General features: G+C 40.9%; 1 protein-coding gene across 1 annotated transcript in view; it reads left to right on the plus strand.

Moving 5' to 3' along the window:
* Window positions 1-24570, plus strand: part of NPEPPS (aminopeptidase puromycin sensitive) — a 38282-nt gene extending 13712 nt beyond the window's left edge. Inside the window, exons 3-23 of the mRNA XM_037410942.1 lie at window positions 4526-4603; window positions 5648-5769; window positions 6666-6773; window positions 7717-7917; window positions 8370-8466; window positions 8572-8605; window positions 10065-10179; window positions 12542-12706; window positions 13484-13588; window positions 13897-13957; window positions 14772-14881; window positions 15503-15566; window positions 16185-16324; window positions 17847-17981; window positions 19530-19749; window positions 20368-20510; window positions 21343-21399; window positions 21886-21993; window positions 22251-22406; window positions 22514-22561; window positions 24418-24570. Coding sequence (XP_037266839.1) covers window positions 4526-4603; window positions 5648-5769; window positions 6666-6773; window positions 7717-7917; window positions 8370-8466; window positions 8572-8605; window positions 10065-10179; window positions 12542-12706; window positions 13484-13588; window positions 13897-13957; window positions 14772-14881; window positions 15503-15566; window positions 16185-16324; window positions 17847-17981; window positions 19530-19749; window positions 20368-20510; window positions 21343-21399; window positions 21886-21993; window positions 22251-22406; window positions 22514-22561; window positions 24418-24570 — 2420 coding nt within the window. The remainder of the gene's footprint in view (window positions 1-4525; window positions 4604-5647; window positions 5770-6665; window positions 6774-7716; window positions 7918-8369; window positions 8467-8571; window positions 8606-10064; window positions 10180-12541; window positions 12707-13483; window positions 13589-13896; window positions 13958-14771; window positions 14882-15502; window positions 15567-16184; window positions 16325-17846; window positions 17982-19529; window positions 19750-20367; window positions 20511-21342; window positions 21400-21885; window positions 21994-22250; window positions 22407-22513; window positions 22562-24417) is intronic.
* Window positions 24571-25977: the final 1407 nt, after the last annotated feature.

Consider the following 25977-nt stretch of genomic DNA (forward strand, 5'->3'; position numbering starts at 1 on the left):
TACTGTCTGTGCCTGTAGCAGACTAGATTTAAGTCAGTTGTGAAACCTTTCTTTGTTGTAGAAAAGCTCGTCCTCATCCTTTCTTCTGGAGAGGACTTGATGTGACAGATTTTTTGACAGTACGTTTTTTTAAGGAGGCCTGGGCTGCCTTGGCATGGACAGGTTGGGAATATCTGATGTGTGAGAGCACTTCTGACTTCTTTAAAGGATTTTACAACTGCTGGTTTGAAACACATGAAAAGATGTGAAAGGGCTCGAAAGCATTAGCATTCTCAGGAATTTCATCAGCATAGTTCAGTGGCTAATGCTGAAGGAGGACAAGGTATTGCTATATCAACGTGTAGGTGTTTTAAGCTAACGTGTTTCATTTGCAGATAGAGCAGGCAGAGTGCACACAGTCACTGCAGCTCAGTTGATGAATGCAAGTTCATTGAGCCACCATACCTTAATTGCCTGTGACTTCTCCATGCCACGGAATGAGGGCTACTTGAAAAAAATTCCATTTCTTGCATTGGGCTTTGTCTTTACTTTGAAATACATGCACATCTGACAACTCCTAAAACCTCTGGCTAGGATCCACGCTCATAAGCATGTAATACAGAAATTTGGATCATTAATTGATGTATCAGTCTGATTATTGTGCAATTTCAAGTAGTACTCTGTAGAAGGACTGTAATTTAGTTAAAATGCTGTTGTAAAGTTTGATATGCAGTGCTCTGAGTTTGGGAGGCTTGCTAGATCTGATTTTTGTGCATTTTTTTTCCCAAAGACATGGAGCACTAGCAGCTTTTTATTTTCTCGTGCGACTTGGTCCAGACTGCGTACTAATGTGCTAGTGATTAACTTCCAACCTTGCAGTGCCAAAATCTCCAAAGTTAGTAGGCTGCCAAAATTGTGTTGTTCTCTTCAGGAGCTTTTGTATTCAATGCTGTTAGGAATTCAGACAGCCTTTTACTGCAATTACATCTTTGTTATAAGCAGTTCTCTTAAGCTCTAACAAAAAGTATTGTTGATGGCTTTCCATGGTTCTTTTGCTCTGGATTAAATTATTGGCACTGAATAGTCAGTTAAAAAAAATAATATAACTTTGACTCTTTCATTTATATTCTGCTGTTTTGGAAATTGATATATAAGCAGCTGCTTTTAGAATTGCAAAAAATTGCTGGAGATGAGCATGGAAAGACACTCTTCTAGACACCAAGTCCCCAGTGAGTACACGTCTTGTGAAGCTGTAAATGAGTTGTTACCTTTTGTCTGAGGTGTGCTCTTGCCGTTGCTTTGAAGGTGCCTCAGAAGCTAGCTGTCGCGGCAAGTGGGGCAGTCACGGGCTAAGACCAGACTCTTCGGCCTCCTTTAGTGGAGATTGTGATGAGCATGTGCTGGGAAGCACAGCATTGCTCTTGAGATGGCTGCTTCCAGCCTATTTAAGTTGTAACTTGCTTAAACCTTGTTTCTAATGTTAGGGTAATTGGGATCTAACACTGTCAAATTAAGGTTGAGAAGCTCTTTGGAAACAAGGTTGCTTTCTGCAATGTGGTAATATGTTTTCTCAGGCTGTTGCAAGCAGAGGAAGAAAACACCTGAAAGTCTTCACCTCCTTCTAGCACTGGTAACATTTACCAGTATCTTTCCTATGGTTTTCCTAGTACAAGTTAAAAAGGTTATAAAGTAGCAGAGCTACAAATTCAAATACACTTAGGAGGACTTCACATTTGGGAGAGGCGGAGGGCGAAATTTGATATTCATTGTCGACCTTTGGCAGAAGATCTGCATAACATGCATTCTTCTGTATTTCTCAGTTTCAGTAGGTTAGAACTATGATCTTGAAGTCATGGTGGTGTTTGTCTTTGGTATCAGGCTGTTTCCATTAGAAGTTGTAAAAAGATAAAAATGGTTTTGGTTTGCTGTGGTCATTTTAAAGTACGTGGGGGGAAGTGTTTCTGCATTCTTGTACTGATCTTTATCAGACATTTCTCAGGTTTTCATTTAGCCTCTGACCACAGGCTGACAGCTCAGCATCTGCAGGTTGTCCAGCAGTGGGATTCCTCCCAGGCAGGCTAACATAAATTTCTGACAGGTATTCAGCCCGTCCTTCCCTCAGACCGAGGTCACTCACATGCTGTTGCAGAACAACAGGTTTGCTGTCTGTTGAACTCTAAAGATAGCCAGGGTCAAAATTCATTGGATCCAAACGATGTAGTCGGCAATCAACCCTGCTCTCTGTTGCTGGGAAGCCCGCTTTCAGGCTCATATGTTGTACGTTAACATTGCTCCCCTGAATATCTTCTCTCGAGCTTTCTTATAACATCTCCTTTTCTGCCTCAGTATTCCCCAGAGTTATAAGAAGAAAACTAAACCTTTACTTTGTGTTGCTTGTTGTCCAACACTTGCTGGCACTCTGATATCCTTGGCGTGTATTCTGTTTAAATGGTCTATCTCATCTCTCTTATTTTTTTAAATCCTTGGAACTTCTCAGTACAGACCAGTAGTCTAAAGTTCTACTTGATCCTGTAAAGTTGGTTTTTTTCTTCAATTTGTTTCTGTATGTTTCCCTCCCTGCCCCCAGCTAGAATTGTTTTATTGTAAGGATTTATGTATTGCATACCCTAGCATGGTGGTTAACTCTGATTAAATGCTGAGCAGAGCACTGTGAAACCAGTAGTTAAGACTAATGCATTCATGCAGTTTTTGCATTTATGTTCTCTGTGAGCAGAGGTTGGTATTTAGTCTGACTGAAGGCTGAAATCATACTATTCCAGAATAAATAGCATTTTAAATTTTATTAAAAAAAACACCAAATTGTTTCCAGTTACTTTTGTTGCATATGCAACAAGTTAGCTGAACATCCTGTGAGTGTGCTTAGGCTGCCTCTGAAACAGAATACCTGGATTCTTGTCATGATACTTCAGTGTGGAAGGCGGGTCATTCTGTAAATTAAATTGTTGCTTCAAATAAACTTTGTCATTCAGAATTCCTGGTAATAAAGAAGTTGACATAGTGGTACATTTCTCTTTTAAGATGTTTATCTCTGTATCGCAGCACTTTCCATTATTCTTTTTTGTCCTTTTTTCTGTGACATTTGAAACTAGTGTCTTGTTCAGTAGATAACTGAGACTATTTACTGAATCTTTCTTCATGGGTCAATTTTGAAAGCACCCAAAAAGGTTGCTAGACTCTTGCTAGCATTTCCATATCCTAGGTGTGTGTTCCCTTCGATTTGCGTGGTGTAAGTGGGATGGGACAGGTAGCTGGTACTGGGAATGCATTTCCTGTGTCTTTCAAAATGATACTGAACTGCCAAACGTTTCTTGTATTTATAAATCTAGAATTATTCATCAGTATGTCTGCAGCGGAAAATGAATTGTTGTGTCCAGGCGTACCAAGTTTGGTAGTGCAGGATGCTGACATGTGGTAGAAAGCATTGCTTGTTTGTTTTGGTGTGGATTTGCATTTCTTAAAAATAGTTGGTTGTTGTGGTGGTAGTGTATAGAGTGGCATAGGTAGCAGAAGTTGCAAAGTGAGGTCCTACGTAGCTATTTTAGATATTTCTTTTGGTTGAAGGAGCATGGATGTGCATCACCTCGGATGCGGCGAGTGGGGCTGGATGAATTGGGAAGGAAGAAGCAATACCGGGTGTTCCCCTTGGCTCCACTTACTCTAGGCTGTAGGACAGTTTAATTCCTGTGTACCAGTTCCCTCCCCTCATCTATCTAGCTTGGCCTCCTAGTTCGGATGTTTGCATCTACAAATAGATCCAATGCTGTGTAAATGCCATACTGCTTAATATTCTGGTTGATTTTAGATGCTCTTGGGGAATGGTATATGAACTTCAAGGTAGGTCCCTGGTTTTGAGGACAAATTTTAAATAAAAAATCAACTTTGTGTTTTTCTTTGTGGTTAAAACCAAACAAACTCACCTTGCTGTGGATATTAGTGTGCTTTTCAAAGTGAGATCCACAAATTAGTTAAATCATAAGTATCCTGTTTGGACTAATCAATAACAATCCTGCTGCACTGATGTAAGCATTTAATATTAAGGGGGAGTTTTGTGCAATACTTTACCATTTGTCAGGATTGTAGGAGTTGTTACCAGCGTTCCTGGTGTTGTACAGGACATTGTTCTTACAGTAAACTGTACTTACTTACAGTTTAACAGTACAGTTTTCATTACTGAGCGCAGCAGATGACTTCCCTGCCACGTGCGAGTGCAGCATTCTGATGGACGGGAGGTGCGGTGGAGGTGGAGGGAGCATGGAGGTGGTGCTTTGAGTCTGGCTGTATCGTCTGGTGTAAATGTGGTAGATTGATTTGTCTGAAGCAAGATAACAGAACATGGAACTCTGGCAATGGGTCGTGTTTCTTTTGCATTTATATCATTCTGTGTTATTCAAAATCTTCATTGATTTATTCAGTAACTACAGCATGTTGTTAGATTCAGCTAAGTCAGTTAATTTTAAATGTTCATGAGTTACAAAAACATCTCTGTGGCTTATTTTGAACAAAGTAGTCTGTGTTTCTGTTTCAGAGGTACATGCCACAGGGTTCAACTATCAAAATGAAGATGAAAAGGTTACTCTCTCCTTTCCCAGTACTCTTCAGAAAGGTAAGAGCTATTTTCCTGCTTTCTGCTGGCTTCCACCATGTGTTTAAGATGTTTGCATTTGAAAAAGCTGGAGGGTAGGACAGCTCTGTCTTCCCTGAAGTTTCTGGCTGCAAATGTAGTGCTCCCTAGGGAGTCTGTCCACTATAAGGCACTTTGTGTGAGCCTCTGGAATTGAAAATGTTGTTTCCCTAATGGTGATGTTTCCTTCCAGCACCTGAAGTGACTCTAATTATTTACCTGCTCTTGGGAGTTAGGTTCAGAAGCTGTTTATGTTAGCTACTGATGATCTGTTTTCCTCTTACCAAGAATGAGCTAATCTGAATTACTGCAATGTTTTCCTAGGTGTGAATGTACTAATTCTTTGCAAACTGCTACAGGTTTTTGCTCTGAGTTTGTTGATGGAAACTCATCTCCTCAGTTTGAATAAAGCGGTTTTATTTCATGTTGACAAATACAAATATAAAGACTCTAGGGTGATAAAACTTCCGTGTTTAATTCTGTGGAATATTGGCATCCTGCCTCTCTGATCAAGATTGGGTTTCCCCTTTTGCACTGAGACATGGAGGGCAGAATAAATCCTGAGACTAATTGACTTAGGGGCTTGAATGCAGCCAGTGCTCCATCTTGGCTTTTGTAGTAGATTTCATAGGATGCTGTTCTTACATAGTAGCCATCTGATATATTTTTGCAAACCTTACTCAAAGGTAAGGATTGTAGGATCAGACTTCTCAAATAGCTTAAGGTAGGTCTCTCCCAGTTATTGCATTGTGTTTAGAAGATGAGAATGAGTACTGCAGCAGCCCTGATCTCCGATCAATGCTAAAACACTGTGGTGAGTCTGGCTTTGCCTGCGTTGCTCCGCTGGAGCTTATTTTGTGTGAGGAGTGTGAAGGGGTTTGAGGGGGGCTGGCGGGGTGAGTTGAAGGGACATCTTATTTCAGAAGGGCAGTGGGCCAGCTGAGTAGCCTGGCCTGAAGGTCCAGACCAAATAAATGTTCTGTCTGGCACGTGCAAATAACAATGTCCCATCTGTTTCTATTACAGGGACAGGGACGCTAAAGATAGACTTTGTAGGGGAGCTGAATGATAAAATGAAAGGTTTTTACCGAAGTAAATATACCACCCCTACTGGAGACACACGCTATGCTGCTGTCACGCAGTTTGAGGTATGGGCTATATTTTTGTTTTCAGGGAATGCCATCCTTAATACAGGAGTTACGCTTACAAGAAGCAAAGACACAATTTCCTAGCTTTAGCTATACCCTCTGGGTGAATTTCAAAAATCCATATTTTTTTGCTTCTTGCTGTTGGTGTGGATGGGTAATACTAAAAGCAGCCTTTACATTGCAACTTCAAGGTCAGTAAATTCTGACCAAGAATCATGGTGATGTGTGATGCATCATGTATATACAATAGCTGCAATGTTTAAGAACAGCTGTTTATTTAGATGTGGTCAAATACCTCTGTATAACTTTCCCTTGTGAAGTATATTAATTTTTTCAGTAGGGCACTCTGCCTTTATCGCAGTGTCTTAATGACATCCAAAATGTGAGCCAGATTCTGTCTCAGGTATTATGTAAAGCCTGGACCTAATGACAGAATTTTATACCATATTGTAATTTCATAGTTATCTGCCTGGTTACATAAAAACATGGAGTACTTGCCTAGTACAAATAGAACATTTCTTGGGTGCAGTCTACTGACGGAATGTAAATAGGTGGTCTTGTGTTGTATGGTCTGTGAACGCCTGGGTGCCCTCTCTGCTTTCACATGACTGAGCTTTGCCCCTGTCATGACTCTGCTAAATTTTGCTCAGACTGTAGAATTCCATCAGAGCACAGAGTGCTTTTCATCTGCTTTTTTTTTTTTTTTCCTAACCAAGAGTGAAATAAGTAAGACTAAAATGCTCTGATGGAGGTCAAGAGTGTCAGTGAAGCAACTGTACCAGTCACTAGCCATCGTTCACCCAACTCCTTGCCTGTAAAATATGCTGAATTTTTGTGTGTGTTTTATTGCCACAATCTCTTGTGATTTCTTTCTTTAATGCTTTTATTTCCTTCAGGCTACTGATGCTCGCAGAGCTTTCCCTTGCTGGGATGAGCCTGCTATTAAGGCAACTTTTGATATTTCTTTGGTGGTTCCTAAAGACAGAGTAGCTTTGTCAAATATGGTAAGTTTTTGATGTGCAAGTGAACAGTGTTTTAAATAAAACCACAGTAACATGAGCTGATTGTTTAGTAGTTAATAGTGTGTCTCGGTAACAGACAGAATTAGGAATATAGGCTGTCTTGTTAGTTATTACTAAGCTGCAATAAATTGAAAAAGCTTTTAAAAATATGAAATCGTTTTGTCAGATGTTAGCACAAAACCTAAACAGGTTGTACAAACCATGGTGGTGGTTTAAAAAAAAAAAAAAAGTCTTAGCATATGTCAAGCCACGTGCTGCTTGATTAAGAGTGACTGGAAAAAAAATAAGCCTTTGTGTTTACATAGCTGTTATAGCTACATAAGCACTTGAGATAAATAAGCTTTTTTTCTGCTCTAGAGAATTTCTGAGCAGAACTGGGATAAAATGTGCAAGTCTAAGTACCTCTGCCACAAATGCAAGTGGGCATTTTCAGGTTGCTACTTTATACATGGTGCGCATATTTCTAGTGTAATGTTACTGAGGAAGAACAAGTCTGTTTAAAAAGAGCCTTTTAAAAATTTATGTATTTATTTAATTAATTCTAGTAGCTAACTTTCATAGTTACCTGTAAAGTCTAGCCTTGTCCACTGACCACATGGTTATGGTTTCTGTTTCAGAATTTAAAGTGAAGGCCTGGTGCCTTGTTGGGGTGTGGGTAATACTCTCTTTGGAGGACAGCAGTCGATAGCTGATGTGTTCAGATGCTTTTGCAGTAATGGAATATAACTTAGAAAAGTGCACCTCCATGCGTGACAGAGCATTTTTAGTTAGGAGGGGAACTACATTGTGATCTGTGTTTTAAAATGGTAAAAGAAGTCCTTTCATTTTAAATGCGTGACTCATAATGATGGACTAGTTAGCCAAATGTATTACGTAATGCAGTTTCACTTCCATGAAACTAACAAATTCCCTTTCATGTTAAAAGAATGTCATTGACCGGAAGCCGTACCCAGACGATGAAAATCTGGTGGAAGTGAAGTTTGCTCGCACCCCTGTAATGTCAACGTATCTCGTAGCATTTGTGGTGGGAGAATATGACTTTGTAGAGGCCAGGTCCCTCGACGGAGTCTTAGTGCGCGTTTACACTCCTGTTGGCAAAGCAGAACAAGGAAAGTTTGCGTTAGAGGTAAATGCACTCAGTGTCACTTCATTATGGCTGTAGTGATCTCTGACAGCTGGACATGGTGCTCTCCACTCTGCAGTCACCTTAAATCCATGCAAAGCTTGTGGGACTGGTTGGTTTTTTGCTTTAATGGCTCGGAGAGACTGGGCTTGCTATGAAACAGAATTTCAGCTGTGGACAAACTGATGTCTATAGTAACAAAAATAATATGGTTTAAGTCAGTTGTGCTTTGGTGATGTAGACTTTGGTCCAAAGACGATGAGAAGTACTGAAGGGTAGGCTACAGCCTGGGAGAAAAAGAGCATGGGAGTCTTCCGGACTTGTGCTCTGGATGCTGGGAATGGGACTTCCGGAAGAAATCCTGTGTATGCAGCTTTCTTAGGCTCGTGTCAGTCATAAATTTTCAAGTTTTGTCAGTTGTTCCAAGTTAACATTTTTCCTCTTATTTCTTACAGGTTGCTGCTAAAACTCTGCCTTTTTATAAGGACTACTTCAATGTTCCTTACCCTCTTCCTAAAATTGATCTCATAGCTATTGCAGACTTTGCTGCTGGTAAAGTAACTCACTTTGTTGATGAACTGTATTTTATTTGAATTTTAAACATTTAGGAAGAGGTGTGTATCAATATCAATAAACCTTTGTATTTATTTTATAAAGGTGCCATGGAGAACTGGGGCCTTGTTACTTATAGGTATGCTGTTAAAATACTGTCTTTCCCCCTCTTTGTTCACTAATTCTTGGAAGTAATTGGATTAGTTTTAGGGAGCTGTAATTACTGGGTATCATCCCAAATAAGACTGAGTAAATACCTTCAACTCTTGCTTCGGTTTGGATAATTTTGACTTCTGCAGCAGCGTGCGTTATTGTACAAATCTTAGGAGGGCAAGAATGAGCTATTACGACTACTGTCCAAGAGCGTGAGATTTTTTTAAGTGTCTGGCAGCAGTGCCTGTTCTACAAGAGAATTTTCTTGGTCCCTTTTTCCCCCGTAGAAGTTATTAACTTACTGACACAGCGAAAGAGTTTCTTATTTTAATGTTGTAGGCAAGTTGGTAAATATAGCAGCCACAGTATAACCATGTGGATGTGAGTAAATCAAAAATATTAACTTGCCTTCCTTTTCAGTTATTTTTTTCTTCATCTGATCAAGCTTTTGTACTTTTGCTTGATATTATTACATTATCTGTGCTCATTGTTAGAATGATTTTCCTTCATTTTGTACAACGTTGGTCTTGTAAGCTTTGGACTTTAAATCCTGAAATAGTTTGAATTTCTTCTGCTAAATTTGGCCTTAAAAAAATGAAATGGAAATTTGAGCCTAGGTTTCAAATCTACTTGTCTGCTTATTGCAATCCTGATGAAATCTGATATTTTACTCCCTGTGGAAAAAAAAAATATTTGTCCTTGATGAGTAGAATTTTTGGAAGCCTTTCTTAATTGCGCTGTTAATTTTCCTCTGCCCCCCCCCCCCCCCCCCCCCCCCCCCCTTATGCTTAGCTTGGCACGCTTGCTTTATCCCTTTGGGGACAGAAGGTTGGCATAATCTGCAGGCACCATCCATGTTTTGAGACATTTTTTTTCCCCTTTTGAGTTGCAGCAGTCCAGAAGTTCTTTCTGACTGACCCACTAAGTCCTGATCGTGACAGGGGTCTCTGTAGCGGAAGGTTGTGGGCCTGACCTAGGGAGCACTTGCGTGTGTGGATGTGTGCCCTGTGTGGAGAACCTTGCACATCTGCAGTGGCGAGTGTAGCGCGGCTGCTTGTGCACTTGGAAGAGTTGGAATTCCTTTGGGGATGAGGGAGGCAGAGAAGACTTGCTGTGCATACATCGTGCAGTGCAAAGGGAGTTACAGTTAAGGTTCCTAGATTATGTAGGTGAGCTATTTTATAAATAAAGGATAAACTTTCTTGTTCCTGCCTGGGTTTTTGCACTTGTCTTCTTGCATGCCGTAAGGAATTATTGCTCCAAAGCCTTCCAACAGCTGTGGAACTTACCAAATAATGTAATGTCTAAACTGAAATAGCTTTTGGTTTTTTTCAGTTGTACTGATCACTTTTTAGCTTGCTTAGGTAACTTAACCTACTTTTGATTGTGTTTTTTTCCTTAGGCATGTACCGCTCTGTTCAGTTATTTTTCTCTCTTAAATACAGGGAGACTGCATTGCTCATTGACCCCAAAAATTCCTGTTCTTCATCTCGCCAGTGGGTTGCTCTGGTGGTGGGACATGAACTTGCTCATCAGTGGTTTGGAAACCTTGTGACCATGGTATCTAACCATTAAAAGTTTGCCTGGTTTTCTTTGACATGTGCTTCATATCATGTGTGTGTTTAAGTGCCCCTTAGTAGCAGGCATGCTATCTTTAACATAAAAATATATAAATATTTAAACAGTGCTTTATTACCACTTCCTTCTTTACTAGTATGTTCTTTAGAAGTATTCCTAGATATTTTCTGTGTGAAGTATGTTCGGTTGTTTGAGTATAACCCTAGTTAGAGTTGAGCAGGTGTTCCATGGAAAGGATTTTGGCTAGTTAGATTACTTAGAAGGAATAATCCACTCTTTTCCTTTCAGGTAGGCATGATTCATTCATCAGGCTTTTATACCAAGCAGGTGTAACAGTACCAGTACCAACATGGCAAATTGTTCTGGGCCAGTAGCTGAAAAGTTGCTCAGTAGGAACTCATATGAATTTCTTTGGATCTAGCTGTCTGAATAGTTTGATATTTAAGTCATTTTGGTGGGGATAAAAGTGTATGTGAGACAGCAGGACTGAAATCTTTAAATAAATTCTGTTTAGTGCTAAAATCTGAAACTTTTATCTGTCAGAGCTTCTGCTGTTAACAAATGGCTTCAGCTTACTCTGTTAATTAGATCGGACATTCCTTTTGCCAAAACCCTGCAAACAGATGCTTGAATCCAAATATTTCACAGGTTAGGTATTTTCTTGTATTGCAAGAAACCAGTGTGTTTAGTAAAAAAAAAGCATGGCCTCTGGAGCCCCAGATCTGCATTGTTCTGGCTTTTTGGCTGCTTAAATTAAGTGTGATTGGATGGAAGAAAGAACACAGTGTAAATACTAATTACAACGCTAAGCAAAGTTTGTCAAATTTTGCTATAGCACCATGCCTCTTAAAATCTAGTCAACTGTGTCCATTCCTGTATGTGGTAGCACAAGTAGCTTCCATGTGAGAGCAACACAATATTTAAACACAAAGGTATTATTAGTGTATTTTTAGCTTTTAGTACAGTTGAGCAGCTGGAAGCAAAGAGAGCCAGCATCATGTGACTAGAGAGCACTGTAGGATGCCAGCAAGTGCCTTAGAGACCATTAGTGACCCATGAACCATTCGTGGTCCTTTTGACCGTTGAGAACTGTGTTAGTAAGCTAAAGAATGTCTAAAATTTATATGGAATTAGCTTTTTATTTTCCTTTTGAAGTTCTAAGTCTTCCAAAAATTTTCTTCTGAGAATTTTTGATGCAACTGTGAAATATGAAAAGTTAGGTTGCCAGAGGAATACGGGAGAAAAGTGGGGAGGTGAAAAGATGTCGAGGTCCATCCTAATTGCCCAAGAATCTGTTTTGCAATTGTATTAATCCTTTGGTACCAATTTGCAACCTTGAATTTGCAACCTTGAATTTGGAACCTTGTTTTGGAAACAGATGCAATCAGAAATCTTGAAGAAAATTGGATAGTCTCCACCCTGAAGTGGGGCTTATCTGTGCAGAGCTTTCCTCATGGAAATTCCGCCCTCCCTGGGGTAAATGTTTCATTCATAGTAGGAACAGTACTTTGTGGGGCAGCTTACTGGACTGATGCTGCATCATGTTTGGTTTCATCTGCTTAAAGGGCCTATATCGTCATAGCCATGCTTCTGAGTTAACCACCCCATTCACATTTAAAGAATGGTTGGTAGGTGCAGTTACGGAAAAGGGTGTTTTCGTCCTCAGTATCCATAGCTCATTTCCTTACCTCTCCTACTTCATTAAATATTAGAAGTGAAAGGAAGAATTTCAATGTCAGTGTGACATTCTTATCTTAAAAAAAACAAGCCCACCTCTGGCTGGTGAGAAAAAACTTTTAACTGTTTACTAGACTTCAGGTTTCCATAATCTAGAACACTTGTTCAGATGCCAGGTTTTTGTCTTTATGTAAGCATACTCTTTAGTGAAAAAAGAAACCTCAAACCAAACAAAATAGCAGGTGCTGCTGTTCAGTTTGGGAAAGAGACTGTTGCTGTGTTGCCCACAGTTGCTGCTGGACTGAACTGTAGCCTTGCATGTCACTGACACTTTTCCCTAATCTAGGTAACGTTCATGGCTGTTCCCTCAGTGGCTCTGCTCAGACCTCTAGTCTAGTCGCCAGGAATTTCCTTTCTACCTGATGCAGTTCTCCTCCATGCGGAGTTTCTAAAACTTAAGACAAGGGGAATGCAGTCACTGGGTGCTGATTATTCTTCTTAGGCCCATGACTTCTTTATAGAGAGGAATTTGTGCTTACAGGTGTTGCCTGTTTCTCTGATTTGTACTAAACTAGGCCGTTACCAGCTTCTCTTTGGTGCAAATGTATCATTAATTAAATGAAGCTGTTGGAATTTTGTTCTTTATTCTGCTTTCTTATCTTTCCAGGAATGGTGGACCCATCTTTGGCTGAATGAAGGATTTGCCTCCTGGATTGAGTACCTATGTGTAGATCACTGTTTCCCAGAATACGATATCTGGACTCAGTTTGTTTCTGCTGATTATACACGAGCTCAAGAGCTTGATGCCTTAGACAACAGTCATCCTATTGAAGTTAGTTCTGGTTTTGCTATTGATTGTCTCCTTTTTTTTTTTTTTCTGTTAGCTGTGTGTAAGCTTTTTTCCTATTAAGAAAAAAAGGAAACTTTGGAGTCATTCATGATGTAAAGGAAAACCTAAGGTTGCATTTACACTTTCTGGATTTTCCTCTACTTGAATTAGTATTTCAGAAGTGAGGTTTGAGGATCTAATGATGGCTCCTTCTGGAGTTTTTCTGCTCTACTGACTTGAAAGGGCAAGGTTGTGATCAAAAGTCATCATTATTTGTGTTTTGGTTTGGTTTCTGATCAAAGTGGGTAGTTTTCTGGCCCTTGAGCACAGTGAAGTGTAGCAACTGACTGACTTCAGCGCTCAGCAACATAAACCAAAGTGCAGCATAGCCCAGAGCCTGAGCTACCAAACCTTGCTGGGCTTGTACTGGTTTCCGTCTGAGGCCACCTTAGGTGTTTTCTGCGTTGTGCTCCCAGAACTGTGAGTGTGATGCAGACCGTTCAGAAATCAATAGGATCTAGCTGGGCTTACAGCTTTAGAGACAAGCAGTAGTTAGGTGATGAAGAGAAGGTGGAAGTATGTTTGACCTATAAACCGGTCCTAACCCAGCCATATGTGAATAAGATTAATTGACTGGGTGCAGAGATTCCACGAAGACAATTTAGTGATGGATATGCATGCGCTTTCTTCAGTGAAAGAACTTCAACACTAGAACGAGCAAAATCAAAATCTTATGGCAGCTTAAATGGTTCTCACTGTTAATTATCCTGTTTACCACAGGTTAGTGTTGGCCATCCCTCCGAAGTAGATGAAATATTCGACGCTATTTCTTACAGCAAGGGTGCATCTGTAATCCGAATGCTGCATGACTACATTGGTGATGAGGTAAAAAGATTGTTGTTAAAAAGCCGAATGTAGATTGTCACATCTTTTTACAGTTAAAAAGACTACTTTTAAAAAGAAATGAAACCTGTTTATTCTCTGTTTTGAAAACTTTTCTCCAATTTGCATTTGGGCTCTATGTGAACTTACCTAGGAGAAATTAGGTACTGGGGAAAATGTGGAAGGAGTTACAGATGTACATATTGATCCTAAGGCACCCTGGCAGATTCTTGAATATAAATGCAGTGTGGAGGGACGATAGAAAAGACCTCTGTTTTGGTGCTATTACATGTTCAATTGTATGTTCCCAGGACTTCCGGAAAGGAATGAATTTATATTTAACGAAATACCAGCAGAAGAATGCCGCTACAGGTAACTGGTGGTTATTATATGCTTTTAAGAAAAGTGATTTCCAGGGACAAACTCTTTAGTGCTGAAGTGATGGATTGTTAAACAGCTGTTTTTCCATCTGAGATAACTGAGGTGCAAGGAAAGAATTGGCTTGTTTCCAGTTTCATACAATGTGTCCCCTGCACAGCCAGAATTCAGCATCCTCTAGGGGTTCTCTGTCTCAGGAGTATGTGGCTGAGGTAATCTGAAAGGACTGCTTTTACCGTTGATAACCATGTCTGCGTAGTAATCTAATTTAGAAATAGAGTATGTTGATTTGCCAAGTAAGCCTCTTGCAAGCTTCCTGTTGCAGTATTGATCGCATGTGTGATTAAACAGTTCAAAGTCTTGTCTAACATCTCGCAGCGCTTTCTTTACTTAAACCTTTTTTGCCTATCAGGCATAAATGTGGAACACTCTGCTCTATCAGCCAAAACAGTCCATGTGGTTCAGTCAGCTCCTTGGGCATAACATATGAAAAACTTAAGGAAAAAGATTCTTCTATTTACCATTTTGATTATTTAATGTTCACTTTCATTATACTGTATCACAATGTTTATTGATTGCGGGTTTTGTTAGTAAAGAAGCTTTCTTCTCCCCTTTCTCCCCCATGAGCAGTTCCAACTCTTTTTCTTGCCTGTTATCTGTTACAATCCCATAAAAACACAACCCAAAATGTGAAGGGCAAACTGGAGTAACAATACAGCCTCCCACCCTCTGGTGCCCATGTAGTGTCCTTAATCGCGTCTGACATGTCAAGACTCTGGGAGTCCTTAGTCAGACTTTTCTCCTGCAGAGGATCTCTGGGAAAGCCTGGAAAAGGCGAGTGGTAAACCTATTGCTGCTGTGATGAATACATGGACCAAACAAATGGGATTTCCGCTCATTTATGTGGAAGCCGAGCAGGTAAATATATCTGTGTCTTTTCCAGGACATGACATCAAAAGTTCTGCCTTTAACTGTGTTACGGGATCCAATTTAGTAGTATCCAATTATTTAAAAGATTCTTTTTGATCAGGAGGCAGTACAGTGGGTTGCTTTGTTTAGTGACGATTCTGTTTCTGAAGGGGGGAGAAGTGCAGCTTGCTTGAGGAACCGCGCAAAGTGATATGGAGTTATTCCACTAGCGCTCTAGATCGTGTGCTTTGAGTTTGCTGACATAGCCCGTTTGCTCTTTGTGTGTGAAATGTGTGTTGGGGGGAGGGAATATCTGACATAGCTCCCCATGCCACATGTTTTGATTCTCCGTCCAGTTTAATTATGCTTATTCTACAGGATTGCAGGGTGAGTGAGGATTACTGGCTGGAGGCTGAAGTCAGACAACAAATTCAAGTGAGAAATAGGGCATGTAACAGTGATTAATGCATTTGAATTATTCTTGAGGTAGCTCCTTTTTCTGGAGGAGAGTACAAGTTACTCGGCTTAACAGAGGGCACATGAATGTATTGTGATATACAGAAGCTGAGATTAGATGTTCTGATAATTCCTTTCTCTCTTTCTTTTTTCTCTCTTTTTGTCCTTCCTCAGCAAGAAGATGACAAAGTGTTGAAGTTAGTTCAGAAGAAATTCTGTGCCAGTGGACCATATACTGGTAAGATGAATGCTAAGACCAGGAATGGAGTGTGTATTACTTTTTATGCAACAGCAGCAATTTTGAGAGATGAAACAGCTGTACTGCAGAGCAGGCAGGTGCTCTGCTTAGGCTCAGGTGTTTAAGTATTTGTTAAACCTTTAGAAAATCTAAGGTTGAATGCTCTCACACATGTGGTTTCTATGTTCTCTTCGCATGGGAGAATGGCAGTCCTCTGCAATCTTTGGTTCAGTTTTCATCCTGAGATGCTTCTCTTCTGATGTCCAGTTTAAAGCCAGTGCTGCCATTTGAGGAGCAATGTAAGCTGCTGGGTTTATAGCAGTGCTGAAATAAAAATGCCTCATATGGAAGCCAGCTCTGTCTTAAGATGCAGATTCCACCCACCTTCCATGCTTTTAGAAACGAAAATGTTTTGGCTTGAAAAGTGATTTAGAGATTCTTGGTTTTTAACTCTAGAACTGCCATTTTCCTTCAGATGTGTGCCTTTTTAGATGTAAATTTAAGTAGCCTTGCTTAAACTGCTGCTGAAACTTGTTTGAACACCAGGCAAAGTTTCTCAGTGTTATGTGCATACTTTTTTTTTCCTTAGGCCTTCCTTTTTATTGTTTCTTCTTTTAGGGGAGGATTTCCCCATGTGGATGGTTCCCATAAGTATTTGTACAAGTGATGACCCCACCTGTGCCAAAATGCAAATATTGATGGACAAACCAGAGCTCACCCTGGTTTTGAAAGACATCAAACCAGACCAGTGGGTGAAGGTGAGTTGTCACAAAGGAGAACATGTTACTGGGAATACATTTGATTGTCACTGTAACATTCCCTTGCGTTTCATTTTCCTCTTTTCCTTTTTAGTTTTTCCCCCCATGGCCCACCCCCCTCCCATCCCCGTGCAGTCTTGTATTTCTTACGGAGGGGCCTCTCTGTGATGCTATTGAATATTGGCTCCTCTTTGCAATGCTTGCTTAGTGTAATCCTTTGCCTTCCAAGAGTAGTCTAGACAATGTAAACTTGAACCTTTTAGGAGTCCGAGCCCAGAAAAACAGTGTGCAATTAGAGGCAGCTTTTGAGTTTAAATGTGGTGGCTTTTTTGGTATCCCATAGTAACCACAGTTTAGTTAAAGTCCATCCTGAGCAAAAATAGTCCTGTTTATCTTTCATTATATGTAGGTTAAGGTTTTCGACTGGCTATTGCCAGACAAGTATAAATCTGTAGGCAAAAAATTTATTGTTGAGGTCCTGTGCAGACACCAGTCAACCTGAATTTAAAAACTGAAAGATGGTAACTGGCTGGGACTATTGCTGTGTGAACTACGGAGGTTGAGAGTAATTTCTAAGCTGGAACTGTATGCCGAGAGGTGACTCCATGAAATAAGAGTTAGTCTCTCTGTATATTAATCGAATCTTCTCGTTTAACTAACATGGGGATTCCAGCTGTTGTGCCTGGATATTCTCTCTGTCTGGGTCCTCCCTGGTAATAGAGGGGCATGAAATGAACAATTCTGAAAATGCCCTGTCTGAATGAGGGTAAAGTTTGGTATTTCTGCCTGCGAAGGCAACAGTTCAGCTCAGTCCAAGGTGAATTTGTGGGACTGCTGGCTGCAAAGTCATCAGTCTGTGAGGTTTTTCAGTGCCATAGACCTGAGGACTGGCAGTTGGACTGCTCAAAATCATAGCAGCAGCACAGGGAGTGACTTCCTGATGAGCTCAGCAGTGTGTTTGGTTTATGCCAGGTACTGTTGTTCAGCCAGCCACACTATTTGACCATCTACACTTAAATGCTAGTAGGCAGTAGCATGTAGCTAGTGTAGGTTGTTGAGCTTACTGGCCTTGAATTGCGTTTACCTTGGGCAGAGGTGCTTCTCCTTTCTTAAGAAAAAGGTTCTGTCAAAATCGAATGGAGCAGGCTGTGGGAGAGAGGTTATGAAAGTTAAGATTCTGGCACCTGCAGTCTCCTGCATTTTATCTTCCTGGTGCATGATTACCCTTAGGTCAGTTAGGATTTACCCCTTTTTTCTCCTTGCTCCTACTTTTAACTCTAGCCTCTGTTTCCTTATGCCAGCGTTCTCTCACCTTCTGTACCTCTTAGTGAGCATTTCCTCTTTGCAATCTTTATAGTCTTTCTCCTTTGGTTATGATTCATTTTTTCTTTTTATGTAAATGATAATGACTGACTTCTCTGACCTCCAGTGCTTTGAGAAATTTCTAGTGGTACAAAAAATGAAAAAGCATTTCCTTATTTGTTCTTTACCTTTAATTGTTTACCCTTTTGGTACTTTTCAGTTAAACCTTGGAACTGTAGGGTTTTACCGTACTCAGTATAGCCCTGACATGCTGGAGAGTTTAATACCAGCGATCAAAGACCTCTCCCTACCCCCTGTGGACAGGCTTGGCCTGCAGAACGATCTGTTCTCTCTGGTAAGCAACTCTTTGCTGTTTGCCTGGTAATGAAAGCTACAGTAACCGCAGAAATTGGTGTCTGAAGAGTCAGTCTCAGTTTCTGGAGGCAAAGTGCCATTGGGATTACTGCATACATCTAGCTATTAATTAGCTTGACAAGTTCTAACTTGTATTACAAGACTTAAATCCTATGGAAGCAGTCTGCCTATAACTCCTGCTGCACTGTTCTCTGTAGGGGTGTATTATACTATAGGGGTTTTGACAAAATTGTTTTGAGAACTTGCTTTCTTGCACCTCGTCAAAATAAGGATATTTTAATGATCCCCTCAATGACACTTATCAAATGCTATCAGCACCGTGTGCTTTATTCCATTGGGCTTGTTGTAACTGTCCTCCACTGGAGGAGGTGGCTGTTGGGGTTTCTTACTTTTAAAAAGCAAAGTGTTGCTAGCTCTGAACAATTAGTTACTGTACTCTGTAGTTCAGATTGTACTTTCTTATTCTTGCTAGTCGGCAAGTATATGGAAACTACAAAATGTGGGTTTGATACCCTGCCTCTCTAGCTTTAAAGGTTGTAACTCTTGTCGTGGCTTAGTTGAAGGGGTTTGAAACTGTACCCTAAGTCATTTCCCAAACACTGCAAGACTAATCGGACAGAAAAACGAGCAAATAATACATGCAGGTATATTGTGTTAGACTCCTAATTTGCCAGAATAATACAAACGCTGGAGAAAACAGGAAATTCAGTAAGTCAAGAGCAATGGGCAAGAATATTACAAGTTGGGAGCCATCACCCTAGGAATGAGGATCGGGGCAGCGTCAGTTTTAATCATGTTTTTATCACAAGTGAATATAGCTTAGCTAGTGACAACTGATCTTCACCACATTTTCGGTATCGTAAATTACTGGTCTGGTTCCAGATTAACAAAAGCCTAAGCATTCTGGTTGGAGAATACCTACTGTAGGTGTTATCAACCGATACTGTCGGTGTTATCAACTGCATTAAGCATAGAAGTGTTTTTTATGATGCTGTGGAGCAGTTAATACAAAATTTTTCTGGCAGAGGTGGAAAGGCAGTACTACTATCAATTAATGGGAAGCAGCAAGCAAAAATGACTTCTGCAGTTTTATACTCTCCATTTAGCAAAGAGCAAACCCTAAATCTCTAAATCTTTACAGTGTTTAGTTAAAATAAGGTTTTGGTGGGTGTAGTATCTGGCTGAGAATAACTCTGGGGGTTTGCTTTTTCTTGCAAGCATTGCTGCAGTTTTAAGTGACTTAATCTCCTTGTCTGTTTCTTGTTTGCAAAATGTCCTTATAATGACATAGCTGTCTCCTTGTAAAGTGCTTACCTGTGTATAAAAAGCATTGTGTGCCATGGAGCAGACGGCTAAGGTGCTTTGACTAGCGTTAACTCACCTCCACAGAACCCCACGACAGGGAAAATAGAGTTTATATGCAGGCTGTGCAAACTGAACAGGGAAGACTGTAAAATAATGTGATGAGCTATTAAATGTCTTAATTCTATTTGGTAGTAAGATTAATCTGTGTCTTTTCCTCTCCCAGGCCCGAGCTGGAATCATTAGCACTGTAGAGGTTCTAAAAGTCATGGAAGCTTTTGTGAATGAGCCCAATTATACTGTGTGGAGCGACCTCAGCTGTAACCTGGGAATTCTCTCAACTCTCTTGTCCCACACAGACTTCTATGAGGAAATCCAGGTGTTCGTGAAAGATGTCTTTTCACCAATAGGGGAGAGACTGGGATGGGACCCCAAACCTGGAGAGGGTAGGAAACTTCTGCTGTGAAATCCTGTAGTGGTTTTCGAAAACTCATGTGTAAATAAGCCATCAAGATTTTGGGAAAGGGGAGAGAAGGGAGGAAGAGGAGTCTGAAGTAGGCGTGCAGGGGTATTTTTATACTTAAAAACTTTCGAACACAAAGCCCCAAAACAAACCTCTGTTATCAGGCAGAAGTTAAAATGGTAAAACATTTCCCTACCTGATCACTGACTGATAAAAATTCTTTGCTTTAGCTTTGCATCTGTTGGAGTGCATGAAACTTCTTAGACTACAAGGATGGAAAGCCATGTACGTGCATGTTTACTTGTCCTAGTCAGCCCTGTTGTAGATGCAAAAGGTTAATATTACTGACTTGGCTCAGGTTACAGGCCTAGCCTGTTGTGTTTGGGCTGGAATCATATCCTGACTCTCACCGTAAAATAAAAATATCAATGTATTCTCCAGCTGGCACCAATGAGAGTGAGAAAAGGCCTTTAGATATCCTCAAGCATGTGGAAGGATTGTTATACACCTCTGCCCTGATCACTCTAGGTGGAAGAGCACTTAATTGTTGAATTGTGTCTCCAAATAATTTTTTTTTTTTTTCCTCCTACTCACTCATTAGGTCATCTAGATGCCCTTCTGAGGGGTCTGGTCCTGGGCAAACTAGGAAAAGCTGGGCACAAGGCAACGTTAGAAGAAGCTCGACGCCGATTTAAGGACCATGTAGAAGGAAAACATATTCTGTCCGCTGATCTGAGGAGTCCTGTAGGTTATTGTAAATTTTAATTCCGAAAAGACTGTCCCCCACTTGGCACTGTGTGCATCAAACTCTTTTTTTCTTTCCAAGAGTCCATTGAACCCCTCTTTCTAAGAATAGGGAAGCTAGAGGAAACCAGTGCCAAGGTATGAGACCAGCTGGTTTTGGCAGAGGTGGTGGGAGCTTGGATAAGTCCAGTTATGAAGCAAGTGATACTGTGGAGCATGGTAGAAACATCCCTGTGTTTCTTGAAGCAAGTAAGCCTCATCTGACCTGGCCAATACTTAGTTATGACTAACAAGTTCAGTTGTACCCATGCTGACTGCCACAGAACAACTCTGGTCTCTAGATGATGTTGCTTTTGGGGTTTTGAAGACTACTTGAAGTGCAGTGCCAAACCCGAGCTGACTTCTAATCATTTACATCCATCCATGACCAGCTTACATCCTCCAGGTTTAAAAGCACCGTGGTAAACTGCAGGGATTGTGGGAGAGCTCTGCAGGCGTCAGCTTGGTCCTGCAGAGCACAAACTCTAACTATGGTGGATGTGGATGGAGTGTATGTGAAGTACTTACTAGCTAGGTGTTGCGTGGCACAAAGATTTCTTGTTCTGGTGTTTTGCTGTGGTTGACATTACCAAAATTTTGCTGAAACTGGGGAAGAGGTAAAGGAGTTGATGCATCTCTCAAATCCAGTCTCAAAACATAAAGGGATCAGTGCTGGTGTCTTCCAGATCTGCTCACTTGTCTGAAATCTAACCCAAATATGTAGAAATTGATTGTTGCGTTTCTAGAAGTGTGGTTTTTTTGAAGGACCTTCCTTGTTTATGCTCTGTCTTAGGTATATGTAACTATTTTGAAGCATGGAGATAGTACTACTTTAGACACTATGCTGAAGGTGAGTGCGCGCTCTGTTGTTAACACTGCCAGCTTATGCCATGAAAAGCTAAATAGTCCACCCTGCAAGTTGCTTTAAGGTGTAGTTTATCTGCAAGCAGGCTCAATCCAATGTTTTGCAGAAGATGTGAACACTAGGGCTTCTTTACGTTGTTCCTTGGTCCATGTGTAGTGTGAAATTGCCACCTAGTGGCATCTCTCATTTTAGGATTATTTTTCATTCCTCGGAGGCACGGTCCTACTTGACCTTACATAAACAGCGGTGAAGATCAGTTTATTACTAATGGTACTTCCTGATGATGTACGTGTAATGAGGTCCATAACGTGGTTAGCTGTGCAGGATGATTCATGAACAAGTTCAATTTGTCACGTCCTAGGCTTGAAGGCTAACCTAGCAGCTCTAGCATATACAGCAAGGTCAGTAGTGCTAGGTTAAGAAGTCAGCGTTTAATACCATGCACTAATATTATTCACTTTGGCTTTGAAGCTTCACAAGCAAGCAGATATGCAGGAGGAGAAGAACAGAATTGAACGAGTTCTTGGAGCCATCTCTCAGCCAGAACTGATTCAAAAAGTTCTCACCTTTGCACTTTCAGTAAGTTATTGGAAAAGCTGCTGCTTCCTTACCTTGGGAGAATAAGTGCGTTCAGAGCACTCGGGGATAGAGCCCTGTGTGCATATAATGTGCTAGAATAGCAGAAATAGTCTTAACGATTAAATCTGAGCTGTATCTTAAAAGTATGTGAGGAAAAGAAAAGCTATTGTTGACAGATTAGGTGCAGAAATGCATAAAGACAACATGCTGTATTTGTTGTAACAGTCTTGAATGCTTGTCTACATTTTCCTCTTCAGGAAGAGGTACGTCCCCAGGACACGGTATCTGTTATTGGTGGAGTAGCTGGAGGCAGCAAGCAGGGGAGGAAAGCTGCTTGGAAATTTGTTAGGGACAATTGGGAGGAACTTTATAATCGATACCAAGGTGGATTCTTAATATCCAGACTAATAAAGGTATGTACAGCTGTGAGAAAAGTCCCATTCACCTACATGATCAAAACTAAACTGTTACATTTGAAATGCTAAATGCTTACCCTTCGTCAATATTTTTTTTCCTTCAGCTAACAGTGGATGGATTTGCAAATGATAAAATGGCTGCAGAAGTTAAGGTAAGAAATTTCAATTAAAGAAGCAATTAACCTCATCTCTGACAACCACTGTGTGCTCTAGACTGTGAGCACCTGATGGAAGGGCCATGAGTTTCTGTGCGGTTTTTGGTTTTGAAATGTGGCTCTGTCTCTGACTCTTTTGACTGTTGCCTAGTCCTCTAGTTGCACTGCTTTAGGTTGAGTTATTTTACTGAAATACCTTAAATTAGCATTTTCACAAAGTAATGTGCAGCTTCTAGTGATATCAGTTTCGTTAGTTTTAAACATTCATTTTAAACTTTTATAAAATCCAGCACAGTCTGTAGCGGTGGTGTTGAGACTCCCCAAAAGACAGCCTTTAAAGATAAATGTAGCAAAATTGATAGCAGTTACAACTTCCATAGTAAGCTGAGCCTTACAGCACCACTTTCTTTCTCCCCAGACTGACAGGGCACATTTGGGGCTGTCGGCGCTAGCACCCAGGGACACCCTGGGGGAATGAACGTGGCGGATTTTGGCTAAATTCCGTACCAGAGGTCCACATTTTATGTGGTCATTTGTTCTGTGTACTAAGAGCAAGGCTTTGACACAAGGCAAATTAATGGGTTTGCAGAGAGCCTGTCTTGAAGTCGGTGGCTCAAGGTGATGCGATTTCATCACCGGACTCGAGCATCCCCTCTGACCTGGGAGTGCAGGCACTGGTCTTGGTAGAGTTTTGAGAATGTGTGTAGATTTTATTTAGTCATTGCCCGCACTTCTACAGAGACTCCTTCTTGGAAGAAGAAACTTAAAAATACCACTTTCTTAAGTGAAACTTAATTACCACTTTCTGGTTAGGGAAATGCTCAGGAGGAATTCTTATTTCAAAGATAAGCTGAGCCATGAGCTCTATCTATTGTTTTTTATCATCTAGTGATGTCTTGTTAGAAACGATTCAGTAGCATAAGTGATTTTACAGAGAAATCTTGCACTATACTTTTTTTTTTCTTAGAGAACACTACAAAACATTTACCAGAACAATCATCCATAACTAAATCATAAGTACTTTCCAAGAGAACTTCTTGAGATGGTACACCTAGCTTTTAGCTAGAGTACTTACTGTGTCTGAGTCTCGATGTCACCTTGTAGTGTGCATTAGTGTGAGGTGATCTGCCAAATACTGGGAAAAGCCTGCTTGTGGGAAGAAGGGGATGAGTCTCGGCTATGCCAGCTTTACTCTACCCTTTCCCCAGTTGTAAAGTGCAGAGTCACGGCAGCCTCTGGTGCAGTTTCTTCGCAGGGATCAATACTGTTGATTCTGGAGGAAGAAATGTGAGACTATTCAGCAAAACTCTTGAGTGCTGCCGGTGCTTGGAGGTCATTATGCAGCTTGGCAAGAGGCCGAGGTAGAATGCTAAGAAATCTGATACCTGGACAAATGCTTTTGCAAAATGGCCTTGGGCTTCCGTTAGTGTCTTCTTCCAAGTATCCAGAAATACACACTTGATTTGCTGCTCGTTTGTTTGCCTCCCTGTGAGGGACTGAATTCATCTCTCCCAGTGCTGCTTGCTGTCCCTGGCAGCAAGGACAAGATGGGACAGGAGGCAGCGTTTGGGCTGGTTTGTAGAAATGCTACCGTGGCTTTCCTTTAGCAGAGAAACGGAGGCATTTTGCTGTTCCCAACTTGGGATTACACGTCTTGCCAACTCGGCAAGCACCTTGCACATCTTTCAGAGCCTGTGATGGTGGTGGGAACAGATAGCATGAGCTAGAGTCAGATAAGGAACGTAATTCACCAAAGCATTTCTATATGACCTAGGGAATTTGGGGACTTAAAAGCTGTAATTCTGTCTATGCCTGTTTATACCCTTATGGATGGTTGTGTGCTTTTTATACAGGCCTTCTTTGAGAGTCACCCAGCTCCATCGGCAGAACGCACTGTCCAGCAGTGCTGTGAAAATATTCTGCTGAATGCAGCTTGGCTGAAGCGGGACGCCGAGAACATCCACCAATATTTTCTGCAGCGCAAGGCCCCACCAGCCATGGTGTGAATCTGTGCATGCCACTGCTGCAGTCCTGCTGCCGCCTCATGGGGAGAGGGAGGAGCTACCCAACAGCTGATTCATATGCCAAGAATTTGGAGTCTTTTTCTCAAACCAATGGGGATTGGACAATGAATGTAGTTAACTGGTTCCTGCTCACACTCCAGATTTAAATTCTATTAAAATTATCAGCAATTCAGCAAAAAACAGAAAAAAAAAGAGAGAAAAAAATCTGTAAATATGATAGTAATAAAATAGAGCATAACAAAACTGTGAAACTTCCTCAAGCCTTGTCAGTGGTTAAAATATTTAACACCCCCCTCCTGACACTCTTATTGACAGATGTTCTGTTTTTTACACCCTCCCCCAGCCCTCCCCAAAAAAAGGAAACCAGTGGTTTCTAGGTCAGTGGAATTTTGTGGAGAATCTGGGGCAGGAATGGGTTAATGCCTCTGAGCGTTGTGTGGAACAGGTCAGTTGGAAAGGCAGGTAGCTGGTATAACATAGAGTCTGTGCATCATTCGAAGTGCGAGGTTTTGGGGAGATGTTCCTGCAACCCCCCCCCAATCCAAGGATAGTAGGTTCCCTCCCTTTTGTGTTACCTCTCAGCAAAAAGAAAAATGTTCTGTTGCTCTTCGGTTTTTCTCCTTGGTTCTACTTGCTGATGTCCTTCTTAGAGATAACGGAATTGTAAGGAAACATCTTTCATAGCCACATTAAATAAGAGAAAGATACATGCAATTTTTTTTTTTCTTACTAAATTGCACCCTCAAAATGCATGCAAATGAGGAGATGATTACTGTGTGACTGGTTCTCCTGGCTGCTGTTAGGGCAGGTCTCTTCTGTTCAAGACACCGTTACTTGTCTAAAAGATCCAGCTTGTTCAATCTCCTCATGGCCGTAGCAACACTAGCTTTTCGTTCCTTTCTGTGATGTTGATGGTAATTTGATTCAGAAGCCTTAAATTAGTTATGACTGGCGTGATGATGAAGTCTAAGCTGTGTGCCATCATTTACTTCACAAAGCAGCGTGGTCTACTAACCAGACACAACACCCTCTAATACAAAGGTTGGAGTTCCATATATTTTATTTTTTTTTCCTTTAACAGGAATTCGTATTTGGTGTGGCTTAACTGTATTTCAGAAGGTCATCAGACTAACTGTCAGACTGCTTCCCTGAAACATTTTTGTGCTATTGTTTAAAAAAAAAAAAAAAAATTAAAACAGTTGGCGTTAATAAAAATGTCAATGTGAAATTCATGTCCTGATCTTGTGTTCTGTTTGAAGCCTGAAAGAGTGTTGCTGCTTTCAAAGGACCTAAACCTCTGAGGGAACAGCGGAGGTCACGTGTCGATGGTGTCTTTAACAGCCCCAAGGAAACCCTTGTTCTCAGCCTTCTCCTCTTCTGCTATCAGTG

Source organism: Falco rusticolus, chromosome 18 (assembly GCF_015220075.1).
Source record: "Falco rusticolus isolate bFalRus1 chromosome 18, bFalRus1.pri, whole genome shotgun sequence".
In the NCBI taxonomy this organism is placed as follows: Eukaryota; Metazoa; Chordata; class Aves; order Falconiformes; family Falconidae; genus Falco; species Falco rusticolus.